Source organism: Sebastes umbrosus, chromosome 14 (assembly GCF_015220745.1).
Source record: "Sebastes umbrosus isolate fSebUmb1 chromosome 14, fSebUmb1.pri, whole genome shotgun sequence".
Taxonomy (NCBI): domain Eukaryota; kingdom Metazoa; phylum Chordata; class Actinopteri; order Perciformes; family Sebastidae; genus Sebastes; species Sebastes umbrosus.
Window position 1 is genome coordinate 24,457,982 of NC_051282.1, and position 27,280 is coordinate 24,485,261.

Consider the following 27,280-nt stretch of genomic DNA (forward strand, 5'->3'; position numbering starts at 1 on the left):
TACCTTAAAGGGAGATTTGTCAAGTATTTAATACTCTTATCAACATGGGAGTGGGCAAATATGCTTGCATTGTGCAAATGTATATATTTATTATTGGAAATCAATTAACAACATAAAACAATGACAAATATTGTCCAGAAACCCTCACAGGTACTGCATTTAGCATAAAAAACATGCTCAAATCATAACATGGCAAACTGCAGCCCAACAGGCAACAACAGCTGTCAGTGTGTCAGTGTGCTGACTTGACTATGACTTGCCCCAAACTGCATGTGAGTATCATAAAGTGGGCATGTCTGTAAAGGGGAGACTCGTGGGTACCCATAGAACCCATTTTCATTCACATATCTTGAGGTCAGAGGTCAAGGGACCCCTTTGAAAATGGCCATGACAGTTTTTCCTCGCCAAAATTCAGTGCAAGTTTGGAGCATTGTTTAGCCTCCTTCCCCACAAGATAATATGACATGGTTGGTACAAATCAATTCCTTAGGTTTTCTAGTTTCATATGATACAAATGTCATATGAATATCTTCACTCTAGTTTTAAAACTGAGTCCGCTACACCATAAAAATGGCAAGTTGCGTTAATACGTTAAAGAAATCAGTGGCGTTAAAATGAGTTTGCGTTAACGTTGTTATTATCGCTTTAACTTTGACAGCCCTAATATTTATATAAACAGATGTATATGTCTTAATCTATTTTGTACTTAATTAGTTAACAATAATGATAGCTTTCATCCCTTTTTATTAATGGGTTAATCACTGCTTAAATAACATACTCTAATCGTAATATAAACGGAGAAAGATTAACTTTCAGCACACAAGATAAAATACAATATACATTTTCTGCTACATTAAGTCACCCATGGCTGCACATGCTTTATTGAAAAGATGTGATAAATTGTGTTTTGAGGAACAATCTGAGTCAGTGGTGGTGATACATGGCTTATGAGCTGCTGTTGGTTCCCCAGAGCTATTCTGTTTTGTTTTTGTTAGTTTTTTTATTGTGTTGCGTCTTCTAGTTTAGTTTTTTTGAGAAGAGACGGTGCAAATTAATCAATACACATGGTACAAAAAAACAAATGCCAGAATAAGCCAAAAGGCTGTTTTTCATCTCTCAAGGTGTTTCAAAAGTCTTCTTAAAATACATTATTCAGATACCTTTGTTTTTATCTTAGGTGCTTAGAGCAAAGAAATCCTACAGAGCTTTATTCAGTGTCATATTTTTAAATCATGCATGGAGATTGTGAAAAAAAATAAACTTGTAATCATATTAAAAGTTAATATAAAGTTAAATAAAATGTGTCTTTATTAATTCAGCTGCTGCTATTTACTTTTAATGACTGGTTGTCTTTCCATTGCAGGTCTGCGAGTGCGAATGTTTAACTTTTCTCTGAAAGTGCTGAGCTGCCTCCTCTACATCGTCAGAGTCCTGTTGGACAACCCGCAAGACGGAAGACATGAGTGGTGAGAGAAGTAGTGATAACGGGGGCTTAATGAGGTGAAACAAAGTCTTCATGAGTGTGGAGGCCTGATAGCAGGAACAAGTGCAGCAGGTCAATAGATGAGATAGCAGTGTGTAGAGTATCCTGTGAGAGGATTGGATGTGAGAAGAAGAGAGGGGGTGGAGATGCAATCAGCAGCGTAAACTGATATTTGGACTGAGCAGAGGGTCCAGTTTTGGTGAGATAAGATGGACAAGAAGTTACTTTCATTGCCTTTTTTTTCCTTCCCTGCAGCGTGAGCGGAGTAAACTGCACCAAACAAAACACATCATCCCGTCCCTGGAGTGAGTTTGACTGGTAAGCATGTGAGTCTCTAATTAGGAGTGATGGCTTCGGACCATGAAACCGCACACCCCTGAGGACTGGCATCTACAACACCGGTCGGAAACGTTGTATAATGCAATCAATGCGATTTCACTTAACTGATGCAACTCACAATGCCGATATTGAGCATTGCAGATCCACATTCATTTGTCACAATCTGACTGTATTGATTAGCCATCAACATAATATGTATGTAGTGCCTGCGCAGCCTAATCAACAGCGATGTAGTGGAGACAAAGCATGTAATATACAAAAGCAGAGAGGGGGAGGGAAACCAGGAAGTGCGCATAGACCTGAGGCTGTGCCATGTCTCCTGCTCAGGGACCTATTGATCTAATTGGTGGCTGGTGACACTGGCTAAGCTCTGGCTCCAAATGAATAAGGAGCCTGACAGGGTGAGCTCAGGAAAGGGATGGGCCGCCTCCTGCTCCAGGCAGCAGACTTGTAGGAGCAAATCAGAGCGCGGGCAGGCAAGCGGCCACGATAAGCCCCAGGGTGTCTTTGGGAAAAGAAAAAAACGGCCTTTCTTTCACAATAAGGCTGTAAATTTCCATTTGGCTGTGTGAATATTACTTTTTTTCTCCCAACAATATGAGCACATTGGCAGCTGGGCACTCCACTGTTGTTGACTTGTAAACAGTGTAATTAAATGTAACCTAGTGACATGAGTTTAATATTTTGTCCATTTTTATTTGCCACGTCTCTCCTCTGTTCTTCCGCTCTGCAGGAAACTGATCATCTGGGTGGATAGACCTCTACCGCTGTGGGCGCTACAGGTCAGATAGATCACTGCACTCCCGTGTAAACAAGGCCTCAGTCTGTTTACACACACACATCTGCATACATGAACGCACACGTCATAATTTCTGCATTCCTTTTTATTGGATAATTTGCATCACATGATTTCAGGGCTCAAACACAAATCAAATCAAATCAGATCGTTTTACCTGACACATATTTACACTTATTACACGCACATACTATATGTACACAGTCAGACGCTGCAGACTGTCTCTTGCTTCACTTAAATCTGTTCCCTCTGAAGCTCAATCATCAGCACGCCTACTGATTCCACCCACGCTCTCCTCTTCCATCTCTGCGACTCCTAATTTCTCTCAGCTCTGGTCTCTCTCCGACTCCTCTCTCTCTCTCTCTCTGTGTGTGTCTGCATCTTCTCATTTGCTCTGTAACTCTCTCATTCTTTTGCAGGTGCTTGTGGCTTTCATCAGCTTTTCAGAAACTATGTTGCTCGTGTATCTCAGCTACAAGGTGAGTTACTCGTGCCCCCTCCCAACAGTCAATCTGAACCTTTTTGTGATATCTGTGTCTGCTATGGCTGACCCAAATGCTTCGAAGCTTCGACCGTTACCATGTTAATCGACCTCCAAATACAGTATTCGAATGCTTCGTTTTATTCATGTAATAATAATGTATAAATCCCCAAATAGCCCATGAAATAAGGAGTAATCCCACAACATCATTCATATTCAACATTAATTATTATTAGTTATTCTCAGACGGATATCACTGTTTGTTTATATGTAGAGGTTTGTGTGTGTACAGTAGTGAGACAGCGGCGCTGTCCTGGGTACTGAAACAGGGGAGATGGAGACAAACAGACTTTGAATACCATTGAATATTTCTCACCTTCGAAGCCCAAAAAATGGTATTCGGGACAGCTCTAGTGTGTGTGGTGTATGTGTGTGTGGTGGTGTTTTCTCCACTTTCCTCTGTGTTCACTTCACTAAACACACGTTTTCCTTTCTCCCCTGATGCTCCTCCTTTGGCTCTTGCATTTGGAAAGCTTTCCATAGCACCATCCTGTTATTGACACATCAGAGGGGCTTGAGGGGAGGCCCCTGTGTTGCTGCAGCGGGGGGCCGATCCATCAACGGGTTGCCCTGCGTTTGATGTACTTGACACTATAAGCCCATAAAGGGCTCACTCTGCAGATTACTCTGGAGGCTGTGGCCTTAGCATTTAGAGCTGACTGATTCCTGTGGACATACCCCGTGCCTGTCCACCTACACTAGTCAGATTCAGATCAGCCATATGAAGGTCTCAGACACATAAAAACAGCCACGGCTGACATCTTAATTGAACGGCAAGGCTTAGAGGAAACGTAATATGCTTCTTCTGTCTCTCAAGGTGCTCAAGGGAGTTGTATAACCCGTATACATTCCAATCAATTCTATGCCACAAAAGCCGGTCAATTTGTTCCCCTCCCACCCGCCGCAATTGGGCCTGTTATGCAGTAATTCCCGAAGGTCGCCATGACAATGGAGTTTCCTGACCCCTGTGTGTGGTTTGCGTTTCCAGGGCAACGTTTGGGAGCAAGTGTTACGTGTCCCCTTCATTCTGGAGATGATCAGCGCCGTTCCTTTCATGATCACTGTGAGTTGAAGGACCGACAGCACTCGAGCATTGCAGAACGCACATATTTAACGCCTGCTAGAGTGACACAGAAAGCATATCACATGCTCACACAACCACTTTCCTTGCGAGACATTCTGTGACTGTGTACAACATATGAAAAAAAAATGGCTAAGCAGACTGTTGCTTTCTGTTCTTGACAGGTGATTCTGCCCTCCTTCAGAAATCTCTTCATTCCTGTATTTCTCAATTGCTGGCTGGCCAAACACGCTTTGGAGAACATGATAGTGAGTGGAGCGCTATCTCCCTATCCAATTTTTTTCATTACTTTCATCTCAGCATCTCTGTTGTGTTATTCTGTTGGCATGCGATTGTCCCTCTCTGTCTGTGCCATTTCAGCTCACCAGCTCTCTCTGCCATGAAGGTAAATCACAAAACATTTAAACTTGCACCTTGTGGCTTGATATTAAAGTTTTTCACATTCCCTGCCTCCATCTGTCCTGTTACATCCTTGGCTTGCGTCATAATTTTTTAATAAGCTGTCTCCCTCTCAGCTTCATAAATTCCAACACTTTCATCTCCTTTTGTAGTGCATTTTTATATTTCATCCATTGTTTTTTTATGTCTTTTCCCTACTATCCATCTACTATTTTTTAATCCTCATTTCACACTTAAACAATGCAGCATTTGATCTGTTGTGATTTCCATATGTTAAAGGGAACTTCAGTGTTTTTCAACCTGGACCCTATTTTCCCATGTTTTAGTGTCTAAGTGACTAATAGGGACAATAATTTCTGAAACTGGTCCAGTATTGAGGTATTGAGTATTTGTTTCTCTTTAGGGTCCTTTCCATAATGTTGTCAGACACACAATCTGAGCCTGTCAGTGACAAAAACAAGCACTTTTATTGGACGTTACATTACATTGATGCTGCTCTCTTGCCCTTGCAGCTTGTTTTGTGGCTGCTAGTTGCAGCGTTATCCCTCAATACTGGACCGGTTTAAAAAAATTGGCGTCCCCATCAGTCACTTAGACACAAACACATGGGAAAATAGGATCCAGGTTGAAAAATTCTGAAGTCACCCTTTAACTCACATCTGTGTCTGTCTCTCTGCAGAATGATCTCCACAGGGCCATCCAGCGGACGCACTCAGCCATGTTTAACCAGGTGGTGATACTCATCAGCACGCTGGTCTGCCTCATGTTTACGTGGTGGGTACCCTCGCTGCTGATACTCAACTGAAAGGAGGGCAAAAAGTGGGAAATGAGAGACATTAAATGGACAGGAAGTGAAAGGTGTCACAGCTGTGGACAGGGTGAGGAAAAGAGCAGAAAGAGGGTGAGATGGACAAGTGAAGCAATAGTGTGAAAAAAAAACATTGGAGAATAAAAACTGCTCCTCCTCGAGCTGAAAGATAAAAGACAGAGAGCAGAGAGGTAATTGGTTACTGTAAGAGTGAGATAGTGCTCTGAAATGACAACCGGCGATTGCTTCAGTGCAGTGAAGGATGTGTCAGCCTGCTGCATATCTGGTGTGAAAGCCCGAGCTAATCCAGAAGATCCTACACAGCATGAACTAAGCTCTCTGACCGTTTCAGGGTTGACATTCGCCTGTTGACTCATCTATCCCCTAAAGGACACAATAATACCGGCAGTTTGCACAAATATATACGCAAATATACAGTATCCCACAAAGGCGCCCGCTCAGGCATGCATCCACCCCCATCTCCACAGTCACACATACATACACAGGCGTGAAAGACAACTCTCCATGTATAATGGCCCCCCACTGGGCATCTATACTTCACCCAGCATGTGAAGTCTGATCACTTCCTCTTCTTACTTTCTCCTTCGTTCCCACCCAAGCATCTGCGGCATCCAACACCTCGAGCGAGCGGGCAACAACCTCACCCTGTTCGACTCGCTCTACTTCTGCGTGGTCACCTTCTCCACGGTGGGCTTTGGAGACGTCACCCCCCAAATCTGGCCCTCGCAGCTCCTGGTGGTCATTATGATCTTTGTGGCGCTCATCGTGCTTCCCATCCAGGTGAGAAAAAATCGGACATAACCTCTAACATAATCACAGGCAGTAGATAAAAAAAATATGTTATTAGTAGGGCGGTCAATCGATTAAAATATTTAATCGTGATTAGCCGATGGTTGTCCATGATTAATCACGATTAATCGCACATTTTGTATCTGTTCAAAATGTACCTTAAAGGGAGATTTGTCAGGTATTTAATACTCTTATGAACATGGGAGTGGGCAAATGTGCTCGCTTTATGCTACTGTGTGTATATATATATATATTTATTTATTATTGGAAATCAATTACCAACACAAAACAATGTCAAATATTGTCCGGAAACCCTCACAGGTACTGCATTTAGCAAAAAATGCTCAAATCATAACATGGTAAACTGCATCCCAACAGGCAACAACAGCTGTCAGTGTGTCAGTGTGCTGACTTGACTGTGACTTGCCCCAAACTGCATGTGATTATCATAAAGTGGGCATGTCTGTAAAGGGTAGACTCGTGGGTACCCAGAGAACCCATTTTCATTCACATATCTTGAGGCTTTAAAAGACGGATTGCGTTAAAGAAATTACTGCCGTTAAAACGAATTTGCGTTAACACGTTATTATCCTGTTAACTTTGACAGCCCTAGCTATTAGTAGTAAAGTTTGAATGTATTGCAATGCAACAAACAAGACATGACTTTATAATAAAGCTTTAAAAGTGAGTTTTAAAAAGTGATCCAAAAAACCCTTATTGATTTGATGAGTCGAGGAGCCCTGAAGGCAAAACCTCATCTCAACCGTCTCTCATTTTATTTTCAATTTAACTTTTGGAGCAGCCAGCAGGGCTCTCCGCCAGGCTGTCCTCCAGGTAATACTGAGGTAGAGAAATCTCAGATAAACTGAACACAGATGTGAAAATCTTAAAAAATCAGTCCCAAAATGAACAGATGGGATAGCTGTGCAATCCGCAAAAGCCAATTTGTTTTCTTTGGTACGCTCGTTACAGTAAAGTTTTCTCTATTATCACTGATAATTCCCGTATTTCCTTCCTTGCACAGTAATGTGATGACTCATTGCATCCCACGTAGATTTACAACACTATTTTTACTCAGAGAACAGCGAGAGTGTCTTCCTTACTGTCTCAACTCCCCAAATCCCTCTCCTGTCATTTAGCGGTTCCACAGAGGGAACTTCATGACAGAGAACTACAGGAAACGTTACCACACACACGCACACACTATTTCTGCAGGAACTGATAAAAAAGCACCTTGACAAATGGTTGCACTGCAGCCTAATGATTGTTCCTCTTATTTGTGTAAAACCTTTTATTCCTGAGGTAGCTTGCGTACCTGTGAGTTTCCCTAAAGATGTAAAAGTGCTAATGGGATGGATTTCCTGTGTGTGTGTGTGTGTGTGTGTGTACTGTGGCTCTCTGGACAGGAAATCACACTCACATTACTGAAAAACAAATTATTTGGTTTACTGACGTTCTTGTTTTTTCGCAAATTGGATTTATTTTGTGACGACGCTACATGTCTTTTGATAGCTTTTCTATTTTTAGTCGTGTCACATAAGCAGTAGGTGTAGGGCTTATGTTCTACGCATACATTATGGCTGTTGAACAAGCTCTCACTGTTTTGTTTTCCCATCAGCTGTGACCGTGTGGAAACAAATAGCTTCACAAAAACAAAAGACATGAAGCATGAAGATATTTTCACTTAAACAGTGACTTTGTTATTTTTCAACCTGGACCCTATTTTCCCATGTTTTTGTGACTAATGGTGACAATAATTTTTGAAATTGGTCCAGTATTGAGGAAGAACGCTGTAACCGGCAGCCATGAAACGAGCTGCGAGGGCAAGTGAGCAGCGTCAACGTAACATTACGTCCACTAAAAGTGTTTGTTTTTCCCACTGACAGGCTCAGATTATTATAAGTTTCTGACAACATTATGGAAAGGACCCTATAGAGAAATAAAACGCTTTCCTCACCTTTCGCTTGTTCCGGGCTGTTTCGTATTGTGTCTAAGTCCCGCTCAAGGAGAAGTCTCATTGTGAAATCTGAATAGCTGTATAGAGTGGTGCAGGAATGATTCCTAAAACCTGGAAATGAGTTATCATTTTAGCACTTTCGGTTCCGGTCTGTGGTTGACTCAAGCTTAAGAGATTTTAATGTTTTGTTCGGCCATCGAATTCAAAGACCTCATCCACATTGTTGAAATCAGCTAAATATTCAGCCATGAAAATCTTTTAGATAACACTAAGCTACGCTTTTCTGTCCTCCAACACTACAAACTCTGCCCGGCTGGCACTCGTGTTTCCTCCATGGATGTATTCCACTATTCCACCGTTGTCTTCTGGCAACACGTCACCTCGCCAGATTTTCTCCTTGAGCGAGACTCTTTCCATAATGTCAGACACTTATAATAATAATCAGAGCCTGTCGTGGCAAAAACAAGCACATTTAGTGGACGTAAATGACAGTGCCAGCTTGCCCCAATAGCACCATATTGCAGCCTGTGAGCAGCTGCCGTCTACAGCGCTCTCCCTCAATACTGGACCAATTTCAGAAATTGTTGTCCCTATTAGTCAGTTAGATACAAAAGCATGGAGAGATTGGGTCCAGGTTAAAAATACAGATGTTACCCTTTAACTTACATGAACTGACTCATAAAGAAATGGCGATCTGTGCATCACCAACATGGAAGCCATGTCATCCTCCCCACTCCCTCTCCCCATCTTTCATCCATAAATACCCCTTGACATTTAGAAGCTGGCCCCCCTAAGCCCCAACCCCCTACCCTGTGTGTGTGTGTGTGTGTGTGTGTGTGTGTGTCGCCTGTCTGACTCTGAGTCCTGCCCTGACCGGTCTCCAGGCTACACAGGGGAGCCACAGAGCACATCATGATTCAGCTACTGTCTGTTTCTTATTGCTGCCTCTATTGGTTTCCCTGTACCTGTCCACAACACACCACAGGGAATGCTCCTCTTGACAAGTCATTTTGTGTAATTTTGAGCCTTAAAAGGATATTGATTTGAAAATAAGACAAAAAGCCAACCATTTAGGTAATTTCTCCTGTTTCCATTGCAGTTTGGAGACTCTCCTTGAAACAAATCACGGTGCTCTAAAACAGAGGCTTGATTGTAACATCACAAATCTGCCACAGGTGGTGCCGCGGAGAACTGGCTCTACACAAATCATGGCTGAGTAAAACACTATTGTCATATAGATGCAATGTGGCCTGATGGTGTTTTCCAGCTTCGAGTGGACATCATCTCAACTTAAAATCAACCAGATTTATCTTTATATTAGAAGTGCACTCGGAGAGCGCAAACCTCCGCCAAGGCAGGTTTCATGTACGTCGCTGTACGTCGCTAAAATTTGTTTTAAAATCTCTAATTTCTTAAATACATTAATGCAATCAATCTTTCTGAGGCTGTAGCGGGCCCAGTTTTAAAGCTAGAGTGAAGATACTAGTTGTTTGTCTTGTCGCGAAGGATGTTAAATAATGGTGAGGAAAAACTGTTATGGCCATTTTCAAAGGGGTCCCTTGACCTCTGACCTCAAGATTTGTGAATGAAAATGGGTTTTATGGGTACCCAGGAGTCTCCTCTCTCCTTTACAGACATGCCCACTTTATGATAATCACATGCAGATTATCATAATCACGATTAATTTGCAATTAATCCCAATTAACAATGGACAATCATGCGATTAATGCTGATTAAATATTTGAATTGATTGACATCCCTAGTTTAAACCAATGTACTGGAGAGAAAAAAAATGGGTGTAATTTTGCTCAGGCCTGCTGATATTTCTGTGACCTACCTTCCTCTTAATATCTGTCATCATGTTCCATTCAGCCACCATCCTGAACCAAATCTCCGCTCACCCAAACACTCTCCCTAATCAAACAAAAACACTACTCTGTATAAGGCATTGTTTTCCTTTCTTAAGCCACCTGGCTCCTCCCTGTATTCCAGCTAACTTAATCCAATTTCCATCTGTTGAATGTGATGGATGTCACCCTGAATGTAGTTCGAGCAGCTGGCCTTTCTGTGGATGGAGCGGCAGAAGTCCGGGGGGAACTACAGCCGCTACAGGGCGCAGACGGAGAAACACGTGGTGCTGTGTGTCAGCTGCCTCAAGATCGACCTCCTCATGGACTTCCTCAATGAGTTCTTTGCTCACCCGCGACTACAGGTCTCTTCAAATGGTTTTAAGTAGGACAATAGGGTATTGGGGGCTGTTGTGTTTGTTGTCTGTAATCTTGTTCAGGAGGCCGAACAGCTGAGGTTAAGGCAGAGGATTAATTCAGCATTAGGAAGGATCAAACTGCTGTCTTGTTCATGTTGGAGCAGATGTGTGTGTTTGCCTGAGGGTGCATCCATGTGTGCATATCTCTTTGTACAATAATAGTGTGTCTGATTTGATTGGTCCTCACCGCTTCAAGGGTTATGAGGAGAATCAGGTTCAGGTTAAAGTCCCCCTCATCTCAATATGTGTGAAAAGTGGTGTTTGACCATTACTGTGCACAATGATGAATGTGCAGAGTGGCACCAGAATGAATCTGTTGAAGGGGGAAATCTCAGTTTAATGCGTGGTTATTATAGCAGATTTTGTGACATCGCAACTAGTTTGGAAGCCAATCAATGGTCCAGTATGCAACTTAAAAAAATGTGATGTTAAAGGGATAGTTTGGGTATTTTGAAGTGGGGTTGTATGAGGTACTGATCCATAGTCAGTGGGGAACCAAAGTAATGTACATCTATGGACGGGGCCGGCAGCAAAACATATTTTAGCCACCTAAAAGAAAGGCTGAAATCAATATCAGTTTGCTTCCCTTTACCTCGGCGTGAGACAGCTATACAGTCTATGTTTCCGATGGGGAACTGAAGCCGTTATCTATGCTCTCGCCAAAGCAACCAGACTCCACTGAAAAAAAACAGTAATTTTACCTTGCAGAATGAGGGACTTTGGTTAGTTCAGATTCATTAAAGTCACACAACAACACAAAACAAACTAACCAATCGAGGCAGCAGTAGAACAGACCGAGTTCTGCGAGGTAAAATTACAGGTTTTGTCAATGAAGTCTGGTGGCTTTGACAAGAGTATAGATAACAGCTTCAGTTCTCTGTTGGAAAGGGCTGTCTCACGGCAAAGTTAAGCGGTGAAATTATTCTAAATATAGCGTACACTTAAACTGATATTGATGTTTTTAGGTGGGCTTTTCTTTTAGGTGGCTAAATTATGTTTTGCTGCCGGGCCCCGTCCACAGCAGTATATTGCTGTGGTTCCATGCGATAACTCCTGTCTGCTTCTCCAAACTGGAGGTTGTCTGACCGCCATCTACTGTAGGTAATACACAGACTATGGATCAGTACCTCATATAACCCCACTTCAAAAGCTTCCAGTGCACATACGCAGAGAATGGATTTCTCTCTTTTCTCTTTGCCGTCCACTGCAGTACGCCACTCTCCCTCTCTAGCGTCTCACCTCAGGCAGACTCATATTACACTGAGCACCCTTTCTGTTGAAGTTTAGCAATGAAACAAAAATAATTGAAAACCTGTGACTGTGACTGTGTTCAAAACTGCATAATATACTAGCAGTACTTACTGATTTGGCCAAAATGTAGCATGTAGTATGCAGTATGCACACAAAAGCAAAATCTCCAGTATGCCAAAAATACCCGGATGTTGTACTGATTTGCAAAAAAATCGCCAGTATGCATCGGACCAGACTACCTCACCTACTGTATCCCACAATGCAAAAGGCTGGAACGGTACAGTCTATGGTGAAAACAACATTTTTCGTAGCTATTTCATCACTAAATTCACTTTTGAGGCGAGAAATCAACTGTGTAGATTATATTGTCAGTTTTATGAAAGTTGATGGCGAATCAAACATTTGCTCCAACATTTTCGTAGTTGAGAAGCTCCACAAACTGGCGTGACAGCAAGCCAGCGCCTGCCGGGGTTACTAACGGGCAGAGAGATACTTGCTGAGACAACATGACCATTTTTTTTTAACATTTCTCTAATATTTGTTGGGATATCATTCCACTGTTTTGTTGCTGTAACTGAAAAAGTAGTTTGAGTTAATTTTATATTTTTTCATCAACGAGGGGAGACTTTTGTCTTACTTCACCATGAGCTGTTAGAATAACTTGTTGAAGGTGTGGTGGAGCTACACCGTGCAGTATCTTATAACAGCGGTACTCAAACGTTTTGGATCCAGAGACCCCTTACAGGGGAGAACATTTTCCAAGGACCCCCTCGTAATCGAAACACAGATTAAACATACACTTTCTACCATTTGTACTCTTAGATGCCATTGGAACTATTTGTATTTAAACCTAACTACTTCAGACCTGTTTCATCATGATCAACAGAAAAACATTTCAATTTGAAGATAAGATTAGAGATTATTACTCCCACAGCAGGGACATTTGAAATGTTATTTAACAAATAATACCACTTAAACAGAGGTTTGATTTTATTCAAATTGCATTTGGACTCTACAACATTTATAGCCTACATTTCAAGTTGATATTAAAAGCTTCCAGAAAGTGAACAGTAGCCAGCCTGGCATAATAAATCCAGATCTTTAATCTTATCAGTCTAAAGCTGACTTTCAGTAAATGCTTCAACTTAAAAAATAATTAACTTTTTGCTGTTTCATAATAATATCAGAGTTTCTAAAGCTAACATGGGTGGGAGTAATGAACACAATTTATATGTTTTATTGGTAAAAATGGTCCCCATCTGTAGACATGCACTTTTTAATGATGCAAAACAATTTATAGTTATTTCACGGACCCCTGGGGATCCCCAGACACCACTTTGAGAATCAGTCTTATAAAGTAAACAAACATTGTTCATAAACAAAAAAATTTCAAAGCTCAAGAAGTCGTATTTTCAGATAATATTGCGGTCGTACCAGTTTGTTTTTTTGTATACGGTAGGCGGTTTCGAAAACAGCCTGTGTCTTTCTTGTGGTTAAACTCTTGTCAGCCACAATATAAATTGTGTGTGTGTGTGTGTGTGTGTGTGTGTGTGTGTGTGTGTGTGTGTATAGGACTACTATGTGGTGATCCTTTGCCCAGCAGAGATGGATGTCCAGGTTCGGAGGGTCCTACACGTCCCTCTGTGGGCCCAGAGAGTCATCTACCTGCAGGGATCTGCTCTCAAAGACCAAGACCTGATGAGGGCCAAGTGAGTCACTGTAACTTTTATAAATGTGTTTAGTTTCATATCTATCTGTTGACCATCTGTCTCTACAAATTCATCAGAGGCACAAAGTAATTCTGCAACATTCGAGCCCTGAAAAGGCCCAGTACAGACCTGAGTTAAGACACCTTGATGTGAAAGGCCTAACAAGCTTGAGCTCATAATTGATACCTAAAGCACCTACAGCCTCGGAAGTAACAGCTGTAATTACAGTTTGAGTCATATTGCTTATTGTTTACCCCCTGGCTTTTGATAATGCAGCCGCTGCACCTTAAGCTGGCTTTGTCCCACGGAAAGAAAAGCCTGTTGTTGTTTTTTTTTTATCTCCCCGTCTCCTCGCCTCCTACTATCTCAACCATAAATAGCTTGAAAGACACATTGGTTAGTTTGTTGTTCTATTGTCCTGCTTTTTTCTCTTTTGTCCTTTCCCTCAATAACATGACAACACCCTCCTTCCCATGTCTTCTCTCCTCATTGCTCCCCCGATTCTCTTTCTCTGTCTCTCTCTATTTATCTATGTCTCTCGCTCCCATGGCCACATGCTCTACTAACTGCCTGCAGGATGGACGATGCTGAGGCCTGCTTTATCCTCAGTAACCGGTTTGAAGTGGACCGCATTGCTGCTGTACGTTCCTCACTGCTTCCCTGTATCACCATGACTCCTCACACACTGCCTGATCATAATTAGCCTTAAAATGTTGTTTTTCTAAAAAAAACAAATGAAAACTTCTTGTAAGTTGCCTTTAATATTTTTTTCTGGAGTGAAGTTGCTTCATTAAAAAATCATTATAGCAGCTCTTGGAAACAAGTGGATTTTGCTCGCTGCATTGTCTGAAGTTTTTTTTCTTTTATGGTTGGTGATTTTTATATTTTTCCACCAAAACATTAATCGCACAGTAAAAACTGACTGCAGCTGAGAGTAAAAGAAACGCAGGCTTGACACAAAAGATAAATTATACGCAGGCATATGTGCAAAACAAAAGAAAACAATGAACTCCAGGTGTTATACAGCACCTCATGCCATGATAGTGAGTTCAATCAACACCCTGGTTTTCACACTGAATGATTTGGCACGTAAAATGTAATGACTTTGACAATCCTTCATTTTGTCTTTAGTACCATCACCAGGTTGCAACTTTTATTAGTTCAAATACCTGCAAACTTTGTATTTAGTGGTAACTAGCAAATGTGACCATGGTAAACTACACATCAGCCTTGTTAGCGTCGACCCTGTGAGCACGTTAGTATGCTGACTTTAGCTTTGTGGCTCAAAGCACCACTGTGCCAGAGTACAGCCTCACAGGCTCGAAATGAAGGATGTCCCATTGTCTCAGGGACAATAAAAATAGCACCTGGGACAATTCTGGGACACTAGAGAAACTTATCATTGATTGAGGAAAAAAGTAAATCTTGAATGCTGCTCACAGAGCTGCAAATTTTTAACCTTGTTTTTCCTTTAATTGAGTTTTTCGACAACTATCCCTTGGCCAGTTTTACTCTGTTGACTCTTCGTGGCCTCACCACATGTTCTGTGCAGCATTGAAAACTTCTGTGTAGAAAGATGTCAGAATTGCATGAGTCTGAAACGTTGCAAGGGCCATTTGATTGCTCTGTGCAGTCAGCGGTTTAAGAGGATTATTAAGAGAGGAGCTACAATCTGATGCTGCTAATGGTGGGTTTCTACCTCTCTTTCTGGCTCTCTAACTTCTTTTCACTCCATCCATCTCAATCCCCTCCGTCTCCAATTTTCTCAGGATCATCAGACTATCCTCCGAGCCTGGGCGGTGAAAGACTTCGCTCCAAATTGCCCCCTGTACGTCCAGATCCTCAAGCCGGAGAACAAGTTCCACGTCAAATTTGCAGGTTGGCAAAGGAGCGTGAAATCACAGACACTGACACTGACTTGAGGTGCCAGCTTGAAGGTGTGCATGTCCGTTCTTGTTCGGATGCAACTGCTGTTATTTGATCACATCAGAACGCAGATAATAATGGGATGACACCTTCTGAAATATGTGACTAGAGGTGTGTGTTGTAAAAGATTGGTGATTAGGTAAGCATTTTTATTTTTTAGGTTGCATTGCGGTGACATCGGAGGAAAGTGAGCTGTCCTGTCTGCACTTTTATTTTGCCGTGTCCCCTTTTCTACCTGAGTTTGTCAGCTTGATTTGTGAGCCTGGAAATTGTGTTGTCTACCAGTGTGGCTTTGCAGCACACAGCTCTGAGGAAGTGCTGAACAGATTGTCTCGGCTTGGCTGAAAGCCCTCTAAGGGCTTCTGTGAGTTTTTTACATTGCCTTTTGGAGAGCAACCCTTCCTCAACAGAAGATGCCAGTCAATCATCCGCGAGTGAAAGAAGAGGAACCAAAACTCTCTTTCTCACACATCTCTCTGCCTGTAGCCGTGGAGAATTCAATTCTAGCTTGCCGCCCTCATCCCGGCTGTCTCTCTATCAATGATTAACATTTTACTTCACTACCATGGCAAAGAAAATTCCCTTCTTTTGAGGAGTCCCGCTGTAGTGCTAACCTGGCATATGAGCTCTCGCCGCAGGCAATCCTCCTTTTCCCCTGCAGTGCTGTTTAAACGCCTCAATGCCACAGCCAGTCTGAGGCCTTTGTTATTAGTCGGGCAGAATTTGTTAGGCAGAAGAGAAATTCATGTTCATTCACGATAACACACGTTCTATATTATATCATTATCAGTTACCTCTGTGGGGTGAAACTACCAGTGGTGGGAGTCAGACAGCCGTAACATGTATCTGAATTGCTTTGATGTGTTATCTGACACATAGCCGTGTTTCCATTCACACATTTGTAATGCACATTTTGAAGTATCGCATGAGAAAAGCTGTATGGAAACATGCAAAATTCGATAACACTTCCTGATTTGCGCAAAAAAAAATGTTTACTCTCCTTTGAGGTGTTTTTTTAACTTTATAGACAAAGAGTTGATGCACTAAATGTGTTATGGAATCGCATTTGCCGAATAAATTCTGATGTAGTGAACATTTAAAGGAGCAATATATAGCACTGACAGCTAGCGTTTAAAATAGGTAACAGCAGTAAATATTCAATACCTTTAACTCACGTTGACTGATCAGCTGTTTCTGCTGTCAGCGTCTTCTCCGATATTCCGATAACGTGCGCATGCTTGTCTTCTTTTCCGGACAACATGAAACCAGGCCAATACAAGCTGACATGAAAGAACAATTAAAACATTCCCAATTGAAACAAATTCCTGAAGACCTCTTTCCATTTTACTCTTGACTTGTTTTGTTTCAGGTCCTACTCTGGTTACTGGTGGATTACAGCCATGCGTAGCCTATTGATAAATTCACTCCAGGACTATAGTGAAAAGTAAAGTACCTCTTTAAAGGCAGGGTCTGCGATTTTGAGAAACTAGCAAGAGTACACTAGATTTTTAAAAATGATCCAACCGAAAAACCGAGCCCAGTGTTGCCAAATCTTTTCCAATGAAAGTAGAAGATTTTGTCAGAGCATTTGATTTATTGTTTGCTGTCAGGATGTAATGAGAATTTCAACTAATATAACAAAAAAAATGTTCTTTACCAACCCTACTTTCAAGAACACATAACACAAAGCTCATAATCATCTGACTATACCATCGCTCTAACCCTGAAGTCACCATATATTGACAAAGGGAGCAAATCAGTATGCAGTCACAAGGACATCACTGTAAGTACAGATGCCATGTTTTGACACCACTTGGAATATACCCAGTAAGTGCTAGTGCGGTGGGAGGCATTAATGAGCAAGAGATACAAGATTTAATTTGATCCACAGCTCAGCGTTCATTAGAAGAAAATCTGTCGGTATGACGCTGCAGCAGGGCAGGAAACCCTGCGGCGCTTGAGTAACCGCTCAGAATTGGGTGCAGAGTGTCGATTGATTATCTCCCCGGTTTATGTTTTGAACTACAATAGCCAGTCGCCCCTCCTGAGCTTTGCTCATTGTAGCCGCGCAGCGTTGATAGCAGCTCACTCATTGAAGCAATAACGGCTCACTGATTTAATTAGCTCAACCGGTGGACCTCTGGTCAGGTCGTAATTGCACTCCTGCAGAGGGTGCTAATAACTGCACACACACATGTTTGCACACAGCTTTAATACAAGTCTGTGATAGAAGAGACGGGTACAAAGACCCTGATCTAAGGGTGACAGAAAGAGGGAGAGTGTGTATACACAGTGTGTCGAGGTCTGTAATTGGTTTCTCTCCTGGTCTGGGTCCAGGCACCTGAAGCATGGAGGGCATGGTGGAGGGCTGTGGTGAACAGTAAGCAGAGGAGACGTGAAGAGATCACAGTGGCAAAGAGAGGTGCAAGAAGGACGCTGGAAATTGGATATTGGAGAAAAGACTCAATTTGGTGTGTGACTACGGCGTCTGGGCTTTGTGAGTTAGAGATGTGAGTGTAAGACAGAGAGAGAGATAGAGGATCGTAACAATAATGAATGCTGTTGCTCCATAGACGCAGCGTCAATGTTTTTATCTTTCACTCTGCAGGCTTTTCAGATGCCCACTGCTCTGTAAAAGCTTCTGCTATCAAACAAATTCACAGGCTGAATGGCAAGAGGCTACTCCATGTGTTTGTGTGTGAGCTGCATTATGATGTACCGTTCTGAGCCAAAAGAACATTGGTGCTTCACCAGGAGATCCACAATCAGCTGTTTTAATTGTCTCACCTGCTCAGCCACAGGCACACACTCATTTATTAAAAACTGCATTTACATCTCAGCTGGCTTGCCTCCTCTTCAGGCTGGCAGATTGGTTGAGTGTCATGCTTCATGTCAGTGCTCTGACGTTCGTCACCAATTATTTCCTAATACCGAGCACATATTGTGCTTTTAGGACCTGGCTCTACATTGTTGGTAAACACGGCAGCCCTAATAAGCCTGTGTGCTCATCAGTGAAGATAATGCAATCAAGAATTACACAGCAGGGGAAACGGATGCTCCCTGCGCCTGATTCACTGATTGGCTTACTCCAAACATTAATCGCTCTATTGGTTTTTCCTTTCAAAGAGGAGACTGAGTGGCAACAGGTAAACGAGAGGAGTGTCATCTGTGTTTGTTCAGTTTGGTCTGGTTGGCTCGCAGGCAGGGCCGCGTTAAGTCTTGGATGATGTGAGTGAAAGGCGGTTTAATAAGGCTGACACTGAATTACTGGCTTGTTGCTCAGTCTTACCATCAACCCCCCTAAAAAAACCTGAGAATTGGGCCACAGCGGTGACATAAGATAGATCTCATGGGAGTAAACATGGAGTTGGTTCAGGAGGAGGATGGAGGATGGTTGACACAGCTGTCTGGTTGACTCATTTGTGTTAGATAAAACATAAAGTGACATAATTACTAGGGCTGTCATCAACCAAAGAAATTCTTAGTTGACTAACACTCATTTGATTTTTTTAGACTAAACGATTAGTTGATTTAATCGCCTAGGTTTGCAACTAGTGATTATTTTCATTGTTTTTTAATCTGTTGATTATTTTCTCAATTAATCTATTCATTGTTTCGTCTATAAAATGTCATAAAATGGTGAAAAATGTCCAAGATGACATCCTCAAATGTCTTGTTTTGTCCACAACTCAAAGATATTCAGTTTACTGTCATAGAGGAGTAAAAAAAACAGAAAATATTCACATTTAAGAAGCTGGAATCAGAAAATTTTGACTTTTTTTCTTAAAAAATTACTCAAACTAATTAATTGATTATCAATATAGATGGTGATTAATTTGATAGTTGACAACTAATCGATTAATCATTGCAGCTCTATAATCAACAGATCTGTAAAACTGAGTTTCCCCACAAAGAACCGCGCAAAAGCACCGCTTTAAGTCTTGTGTTCGCCAGAAATGTGCTCATAAATTTCTGAAAATAAGTCATTCAGTATGAAAAAAGCATAGAAAATGACTAATCCACTAAAGAAATCTTAGTCGACTAAGACCGAAACGACCGATTAATCAATTAAGACCTAAATAGCCCTACTAAATATCACTCAGGATTAAGTGCGATGATTTTCAACCTCTTTATGTTACACCTGGATTAATGGCATGAAACCACTCATCTACTCACACTGACGAAGGTCAGGAGAGTCTCTACCAGCAGCACATTTGTATTTACTGCAGCATCGCTGGGCTCAGAGTAGAAACTTTTATGGAGCGGAGCGTGTTCGTGTTTTGCCGACCTCGCTCACTTTGCCCTTCTCGTTTCCTATGCCTGCAGATCATGTGGTGTGTGAAGAGGAGTTTAAGTACGCCATGCTGGCTTTAAACTGTGTGTGTCCCGGTACCTCCACTCTCATCACTCTATTGATCCACTCCTCCAGAGGACAGTGAGTTCACTTGCTTTCTGTCTTCCTATCCCTCTTTTCATTTGATTGTCAAATATACAGTAGATATAGTAAACTCGCTGTCACTCAATTTTATTTTTTTCAGAACGGCGCCCCAAGAGGCCTTCAAGCAACGTGTAGGAGCCTTTCAAGCCCTCAACAGGTAAGATCCGTCTGATCTGTACTCACAGCCCTGGAATACTGTGCTACATTCACCTCAACTTCCATAGTGTTCACGCTGAGCTGTGTGATTCTGTGAGGAGATTTTGTGGAAGGAGGGGAAGCTTGTTGTTTAGAAACTGTGTTTGTTGTTTTGTTCATAAGTTTCAGTTTATTGCTTAATGCAGGAGTGACCAGAATGTTGTTTGGGCAGATTGTTGGATGCACAAGATCTTAGGGTACGTTCACTCAAATGTGGTTCGGTTCAATAAGTTCGGACCAAGGCAAAAAATGATGCATTGCATTTTAGTTCTGGTCCAGTTCCTGTTCACACTGACTTTTTACAAATGACCCAGAGGAGTAAACATGAAGTTATACAGACTGACAGGTAACTCACTGATTGGACAGTATTGGCAGTTGTCATCCTGCGTCATCAATTCATCATCAGGACCAAGCCCCCAGGAAGAGCGCCGGTCGTTGATGCCAATTTTCATAGTGGCCAAACGGTGGTACTACAACTTCCGTGTCCGTCACGTGATGCCATTGGGCCCGAAAAGACTTTTCCCCATAGACTTACATTGGGAGAGAGACGTCTGTAACTCAGTGTATAATTTTTTTTAGGTGAATCCACTTCCCAGTACGAACACTCTAATAGCCCTTATTTAAATCATTAGGTCCTAAAAGTTGTAAAATGCACGAATAGCAGAATCCAGAGTTATTTCCCTTCCTCCGTTCATGTGAATGAGACCCAGACCGAGGCTGGAGCGAGGGCTGGGATGTCGAGTCAGCAAGCCGTGACGACAACGTGACGGCTGTGACCCCGTGACCGAGCCATGTGACTGAGCGGACGCTACTGCGCCTGCTCCATGGACCCAATGGTTGCGGAAGATCGCCAGAAGATCCGGGTACTTTTTCACTCGGAATTGGAGCCATTTTGGCTTCATGCGCCACTGAGCAGCTGTCATAGGAATGAACGGGGCCCCGCCTCCAACGCTGTATCCAGTTCTCATCCATGATCAGGACCCACGTGGGGAAATCAAATTCCAGTGACTAAGTCTATGCAGCGCTTTAATGCTTCTGATGTGTATATTCATGTTCTTTGATTAATAACTGATTATATGCATTATTAATATTATTATACTGCAAATTGACTGCATGTTATGATGAATAATTATAGAGACAGGACTTTACAAAAGCCCCTTTGCACACTCCCAGATGACTGGTGCGAACACATAGTGCGAATGCCGGGGAGCGCACGGACACGCGCATGAGGCGTGTTACTCTGGGAACGCTGTCACACACTTTGTAATGGAGTTAATTAACTGAGAAAGTACACGGAGTCGGATACAAGCACAGCAGTTTTAACAGCTTTTGACCTGTTAATCAGGGAAAATACCCACACTGACATGCGTATACACATGACCTTAAATACAGATCGCTTCCTGAACAGATTTCACGATCAGCAGATGGATTTTACTTTCCGAGTTGCAGACATAAATAGACTATCCTGAGAGCTCAACAGGCTGCAGCGGTCCCGGTGAATTTATTGCTCTATAGCTTGTGTCTATGATGAGTTCAACACATAAAAGCAGTGTGTTTTATAAGTATGCTTCTATATCTGGACTTGATGCCATTTGGTTTATTGGCTGTGACGATGCTACGTGATTCGTCCTCCTCCTCTCCTGCCTTACACTTAATTCCTGTAAACTGAAAATTCGCTATAACACTTGTTTATATAACGCCGTCTTTGTCGCGGGCCACCCACATTCACACTGCCCCCACACCCTTACTTCATGCATCACCTCTTTAGCCTCCGCGTCTAAAGCCATATCCCCCAGAGTAAAATGTTTTCCAATTAACTGTATGATTGTCAACATCTTGGACCTATTGTTAACACAGACTGGGTGTCCTTGTATACGTTCGTGTGTTAATTGAATTATTGATCAGCAGCTCTCTGACAGAGATGTAAGATGTTACTTCTGAAACCTTGAGTGGACAATCTTCTGGTTTGGCCCTGGTGCTGAGCTGGATGCTTTGTGTTATGTGTTTCAAAGGTCAATCTTTGCCCTCATGGACAATCAATCCTCCTTTTGTGTCCCAGGGAGGGCGGTGCATGTTCAGCAGACCAATGGCACCGGACCTACCGGCGCTGCTCAGCCAACGAGGTGCATCACATCCGCCTGGAGGAAAGTAAATTCTTCGGGGACTACCAGGGCAAGAGTTTCACCTTTGCCTCCTTTCATGCTCACAAAAAGTAAGTCATAATGTGAAAGAGCCAAGAGATGAGAACCTGCGCTGTTCAGAGCTGACCTTGTCTTCGCTGCTGCAGGTATGGCGTATGTCTGATCGGCATTCGCAGATTGGACACCACCAACATCCTGCTGAACCCTGGCCCCTGCCACATCATGGGGGGCTCTGACACGTGCTTTTACATCAATATCTCCAAAGAGGAGAACTCGGCATTTGTCAGGGGTCACAGGGAGCCATCGTGGGGCAGCACGGGAGGAAATACCAGGGGAGTGCACCAAACCATCTACCACGGACTCACCCGCCTGCCAGTCCACAGTATCATCGCCAGCATGGGTCAGTCAGATGTGCACGGCACAAAGACTGTGTAACATTTACACACTGACCTTCTGTTTGCAGTTTCTGTGTTGGTCAAACATGCAAACCTGCCATTAAACTGTCTTAGACAGCAGCACAGTCACAGCTGTCAGAATTATGCAGTTCTCACATTTGAAACCAATCTGTGTGATTTCAAAATATGCATGGTTTTTCTGAGGAATTACCATGTATCTGATTATAAGTCACACTTGATAAGAGCAACTGCCAAATGAACTGAAATGTCGAATACTGTGGTTTTACAAACACACCACCTGGTGGACAACAGTGAAACTGTACAGCTCAATGCTCTCACTACAGTATGTATTCTGTGCAAATTAGGGCCGTCAAACGATTCAAATATTTAATCGTGATCAATCATATGATTGCCCATGATTAATCATGATTAATCACAAATTAATCACAATTTTTTTTTATCAAAATATACCTTAAAAGGAGATTTGTCAAGTATTTAATACTCTTATCAACATGGGAGTGGGCAAATATGCAGCTTTACGCAAATGTATGTATATATTTATTACTGGAAATCAATTAACAACATAAAACAATAACAAATATTGTCCAGAAACCCTCACAGGTACTGTATTTGGCATAAAAATATGCACAAATCCTAATATGGCAAACTGCAGCCCAACAAGCAACAACAGCTGTCAGTGTGTCAGTGTGCTGACTTGACTATGACTTGCCCCAAAACTGCATGTGATTATCATAAAGTGGGTATGTCTGTAAAGGGGAGACTCGTGGGTGCCCATAGAACCCATTTTCATTCACATATCTTAAGGTCAGATGTCAAGGGACCCCTTTGAAAATGGCCATGAGAGTTTTTCCTCGCCAAAAATTAGTGTAAAATTGAGCATTATTTAACCTCCTTTGTGACAAGCTAGTATGATCAATGGATTCGTTAGGTTTTTCCTAGTTTCATATGATGCCAGTATCTTCACTCTAGCTTTAAAAGTGAGCCTTCTACAACCTCCAAAAAATGAATTGCGTTAACTTTGACAGCCCTAGTGCAAACATATCATGTATAGTGTTTGAACCTTTAGCGTGAGGATCACTGTGGCTGTGTGTGTACGTTACAGGCACAGTGGCCATCGACCTGCAGGACTCCAGCGACAGCAGCCCAGAAGGCCAGGACCCGGGCAGCACCGTGCTGGGTACCGGAAGAGGAAGCAGGAGCAGCTCCAGGATGGAGATGGGCGGCGCTAACACTCTGGCCCTGCCTGCCATGGGAGAGTCGGCGGAGGAGAGGCGGCACAGCATCGCCCCCGTCCTGGAGCTGGTGGACGGCGTCAACAACCCCACCTTTGACCTGCTGGGAGACCAGTCAGAGGACGAGGGAGGAGAAGAGGGCAAGGAGGACAGTGACAGAGAAGAGAGTGCCATCTGGTGGGGTCGACACTGCGAGTAAGTCATGAAGATGAATTTACGTTAACCCTTAGAGACCCACATAGACTTGTTTTTGTCTTTTTTAGGGGGTCTTTAGGGGCAGATAGCAGGTCAACAGTAGATGTCACATAGAAGTGGTGTACATCATCTGAAAACTGGGAACCTGAAGATTAATTTGAGATGCAGCTCAGCACTGTGTGTCAAGTTGTTCTAGTCATAAATCGGTCATGAGCATTAATTAGTTAATTACTTAAGATACATTGTAAGAGTATATAAGGGCTTATAACATTATGATGGAAGTATATGATGTCCGTTCCCATGCTCTATTATGTTTAATAAGTTGTTGTGGCAATTTTTGGGTTGATACCATTTGTTACACAGAATATTTTTTACCACTCGAGAATTGACAAAAATTATCAATAATCCCTCCAAAATAAAACATTAAGAAACCGAGTCCTTGAGAAACACCATAGAAAAAGCCATGCTGTGATTTTGTATGAAAAACTGTCTCTCTTTAGAGATTTCTGCAAGAATTGAATTGTTCTGCGATTGGATGGTGAGCACTTCTGTTGTGCAAACTGCTCAGAAACCCCCTTATTGTCAATCTACCTAGGAAAGCCATCCATCCTCTGAATGCTCTAGGTCTGCAGTTTATGGCCGTTAAGTTTCATGAGGCTGTGATTATCCTAGAGGTCACCACAGGTCATTTTATACAGTGAGGTCAAGTTTAAAAAAATTCAAATATATGAAATATGAAATATTCAAATACAACATTTATACTGCATGCAAAAACAGCATATGATTATCATAAAGTGGGCATGTCTGTAAAGGGGAGACTTGTGGGTACCCTTAGAACCCATTTTCATTCACATATCTTGAGGTCAGAGGTCAAGGGACCCCTTTTTGAAGGGTTGGTATCAATGGATTCATTAGGTTTTCTAGTTTCATATGATACCAATATCACTATTATATCACTCTAGCTTTGAGACTGAGTACACTACGGCATCTTAAAGACAGTAATGTCGGGATCCCGCCAGTCTCAGAGGGTTAATGAGTATATTGACTGTGGTTTTGTGCTACAGGTGGGTGAAGGGATACCCGCTGAACTCTCCATACATCGGCAGCTCGCCTGCGCTGTGCCATCTTCTCCAAGAAAAGATGCCTTTCTGCTGCCTGCGTATGGACAAGGTGTGGGATTTAAATGGCTTTCTCTCTTGATTTTACAACTTCACATTGCTGTCATCCTTTGTGACCACTGTGCTTCTCTCCTAGGCTTGTCACCACACCCTTTTTGAGGATGCCCGCTCCTACGGCTTCAAAAACAAGTTGATCATTGTGTCCGCGGAGAGTGCAGGAAACGGTCTGTACAATTTCATTGTGCCTCTGCGGGCGTACTACCGACCCAGGAAGGAGCTCAACCCCATCGTGTTGCTGCTGGAGAGCATGTAAGGGACATATTTATTTGGTGTGATGTGCTGGCCGTGCTTGTAAACACAGATTCAAACTGAAAGTATTAGTGTTGCCCAAATGTTTTACTGTGAGCAGCTACGCTACAAATCTGGGTTGTGCAGGATGGTAAAAATGGGTTCCTCCTTAAATAACCCATGGAGGAGAATAACAGAGCTATTTAAGGTCACCGTAAACATGATTTGTGAAATGCTTCCAGGACAATACGCACCGCAGTCCTGTGTCGTGTATTGTGGCTGGTACACAAACGCAGTCAGCCAAATGAGAGCGGAATCCAATAAAAAGGCAATAAAATGCTGAGTCACTCCAGTGTAAGTGCTGTTATTTTCAGCTTTCTCTGCAGGCAGTTTGGCTGTGTTGCGTCTCTCAGGCTGAGTGAGGGGGGGTCTGTCTCTGTGGGGACGCCTGCTCTTCATCGTGGCACATATAAATCTTGACTGTTGGGAATCTCAAGCCTATTTGTGTTTTGATTGGCTCAGACCTGAAGCAGACTTCCTGGAGGCAATCTGTTGGTTCCCCATGGTGTTCTACACAGTGGGCTCCATCGACAAGTAAGACACAACAAAGCGCCATGCTGGTTTCTTTATGTATCGTCCCCTTTTTAATCCTCTACTGTTTCCCTAATCTTTATTCATGCACCTCTCAAATAACTTTTATTTATATGAACTGCCCTTCAACACTGATTTTAACTTCCCCCTTCTCTCTCATGCTCTTCTCAGTCTTGACAGTTTGCTGCGATGTGGAGTCACTTTCGCCGACACCATGGTGGTGGTTGACAAAGAGAGCTCCATGATTGCAGAGGAGGACTACATGGCTGACGCGAAGACCATCGTCAATGTCCAGACGCTCTTCAGGTCTGCTTTGCCCAAACTTGCCCTGCAATCTCACACACTATCTCAAAGTGTTTTGTTTTTCTTACCCGTTATTCTCTCGCTGTCTCTGTGCTTCTTCTTTCTCCCAGACTGTTCCCAGCTCTTAGTATCATCACGGAGCTCACTCACCCAGCCAACATGCGCTTTATGCAGTTCAAAGTCAAAGACCACTACTCTCTGGCTCTGTCCAAACTGGAAAAGGTAAAAGCTTCTTATCCTCAATCATCCACTTTCTTTCTCTCTCATTTTCCTCAACCCAGACTTCAGAGGTCATGATGACAAAAAAAAGACTATGTTTTAGGGCTGTTAATGCAAACGCAACTTGCAATTTTTAGGTTGTTGTGGGATCAGTTTTAAAGTTACAGTGAAGATACGGAAACTATGATGAAAGTAGAAAACCTAAGGAATCCACTGGTATCAACCATGTCATATGAGCTTGTCATGAAGAAGGTTAAATAAAGCTGCAAACTTGTGCAAAATTTTGGCGAGGAAAAACTTGCATGGCCATTTTCAAAGGGGTCTCTTGACCTCTAACCTCAAGATATCTGAATGAAAATGGACATAGTCAATGAGAACAAACACTGCAGACTGTTTTGCATTATGAAAGCCATCTTTTATTTAGTGTTCTCAGTGATTTTAGAAATACATTTACTGTAAACTTTTGCAGTGAACATTTGTAACTGACTATAAACATTTTTCAATTTCTATTGCTGTTAATGTTGCTCTCTGTGTAGCAGCTAATGAATTTGCCCCTCAGGCATCGATAACATTTATCAACAAATAAGTGAATTAGCCACTGCTTGACATCACATATTAAAATGGATTGCAATGTGGGATTAACATGATAATGAGATAAGTGTCTTTTTAATTTCTAGCAGTGGTGCCTCACAGCAGAAAGGACCTCTGGTGGCTTTACAGCATTTTATTGTTTGGGCGATGCATGCTTATGTGTGTTTCCTTGGGATTTTCTAGTTTA

The 27,280-nt window shown here is 42.4% G+C and overlaps 1 protein-coding gene across 2 annotated transcripts in view; it reads left to right on the forward strand.

Moving 5' to 3' along the window:
* LOC119501978 (potassium channel subfamily T member 2) overlaps positions 1–27,280 on the forward strand; it is a 45,469-nt gene that overhangs the window by 13,646 nt on the left and 4,543 nt on the right. For both annotated transcript variants that reach the window (XM_037792769.1, XM_037792768.1), the window contains exons 3-24: positions 1,364–1,466; positions 1,739–1,801; positions 2,556–2,604; positions 3,038–3,097; positions 4,148–4,222; positions 4,405–4,488; positions 5,319–5,413; positions 6,068–6,248; positions 10,262–10,426; positions 13,304–13,440; positions 14,017–14,080; positions 15,210–15,318; positions 19,693–19,801; positions 19,905–19,961; positions 22,059–22,211; positions 22,287–22,540; positions 23,659–23,983; positions 25,048–25,153; positions 25,238–25,410; positions 25,912–25,983; positions 26,152–26,286; positions 26,394–26,505. In XM_037792769.1, the coding sequence (XP_037648697.1) occupies positions 1,364–1,466; positions 1,739–1,801; positions 2,556–2,604; positions 3,038–3,097; positions 4,148–4,222; positions 4,405–4,488; positions 5,319–5,413; positions 6,068–6,248; positions 10,262–10,426; positions 13,304–13,440; positions 14,017–14,080; positions 15,210–15,318; positions 19,693–19,801; positions 19,905–19,961; positions 22,059–22,211; positions 22,287–22,540; positions 23,659–23,983; positions 25,048–25,153; positions 25,238–25,410; positions 25,912–25,983; positions 26,152–26,286; positions 26,394–26,505 (2,681 nt within the window). The remainder of the gene's footprint in view (positions 1–1,363; positions 1,467–1,738; positions 1,802–2,555; positions 2,605–3,037; positions 3,098–4,147; positions 4,223–4,404; positions 4,489–5,318; positions 5,414–6,067; positions 6,249–10,261; positions 10,427–13,303; positions 13,441–14,016; positions 14,081–15,209; positions 15,319–19,692; positions 19,802–19,904; positions 19,962–22,058; positions 22,212–22,286; positions 22,541–23,658; positions 23,984–25,047; positions 25,154–25,237; positions 25,411–25,911; positions 25,984–26,151; positions 26,287–26,393; positions 26,506–27,280) is intronic.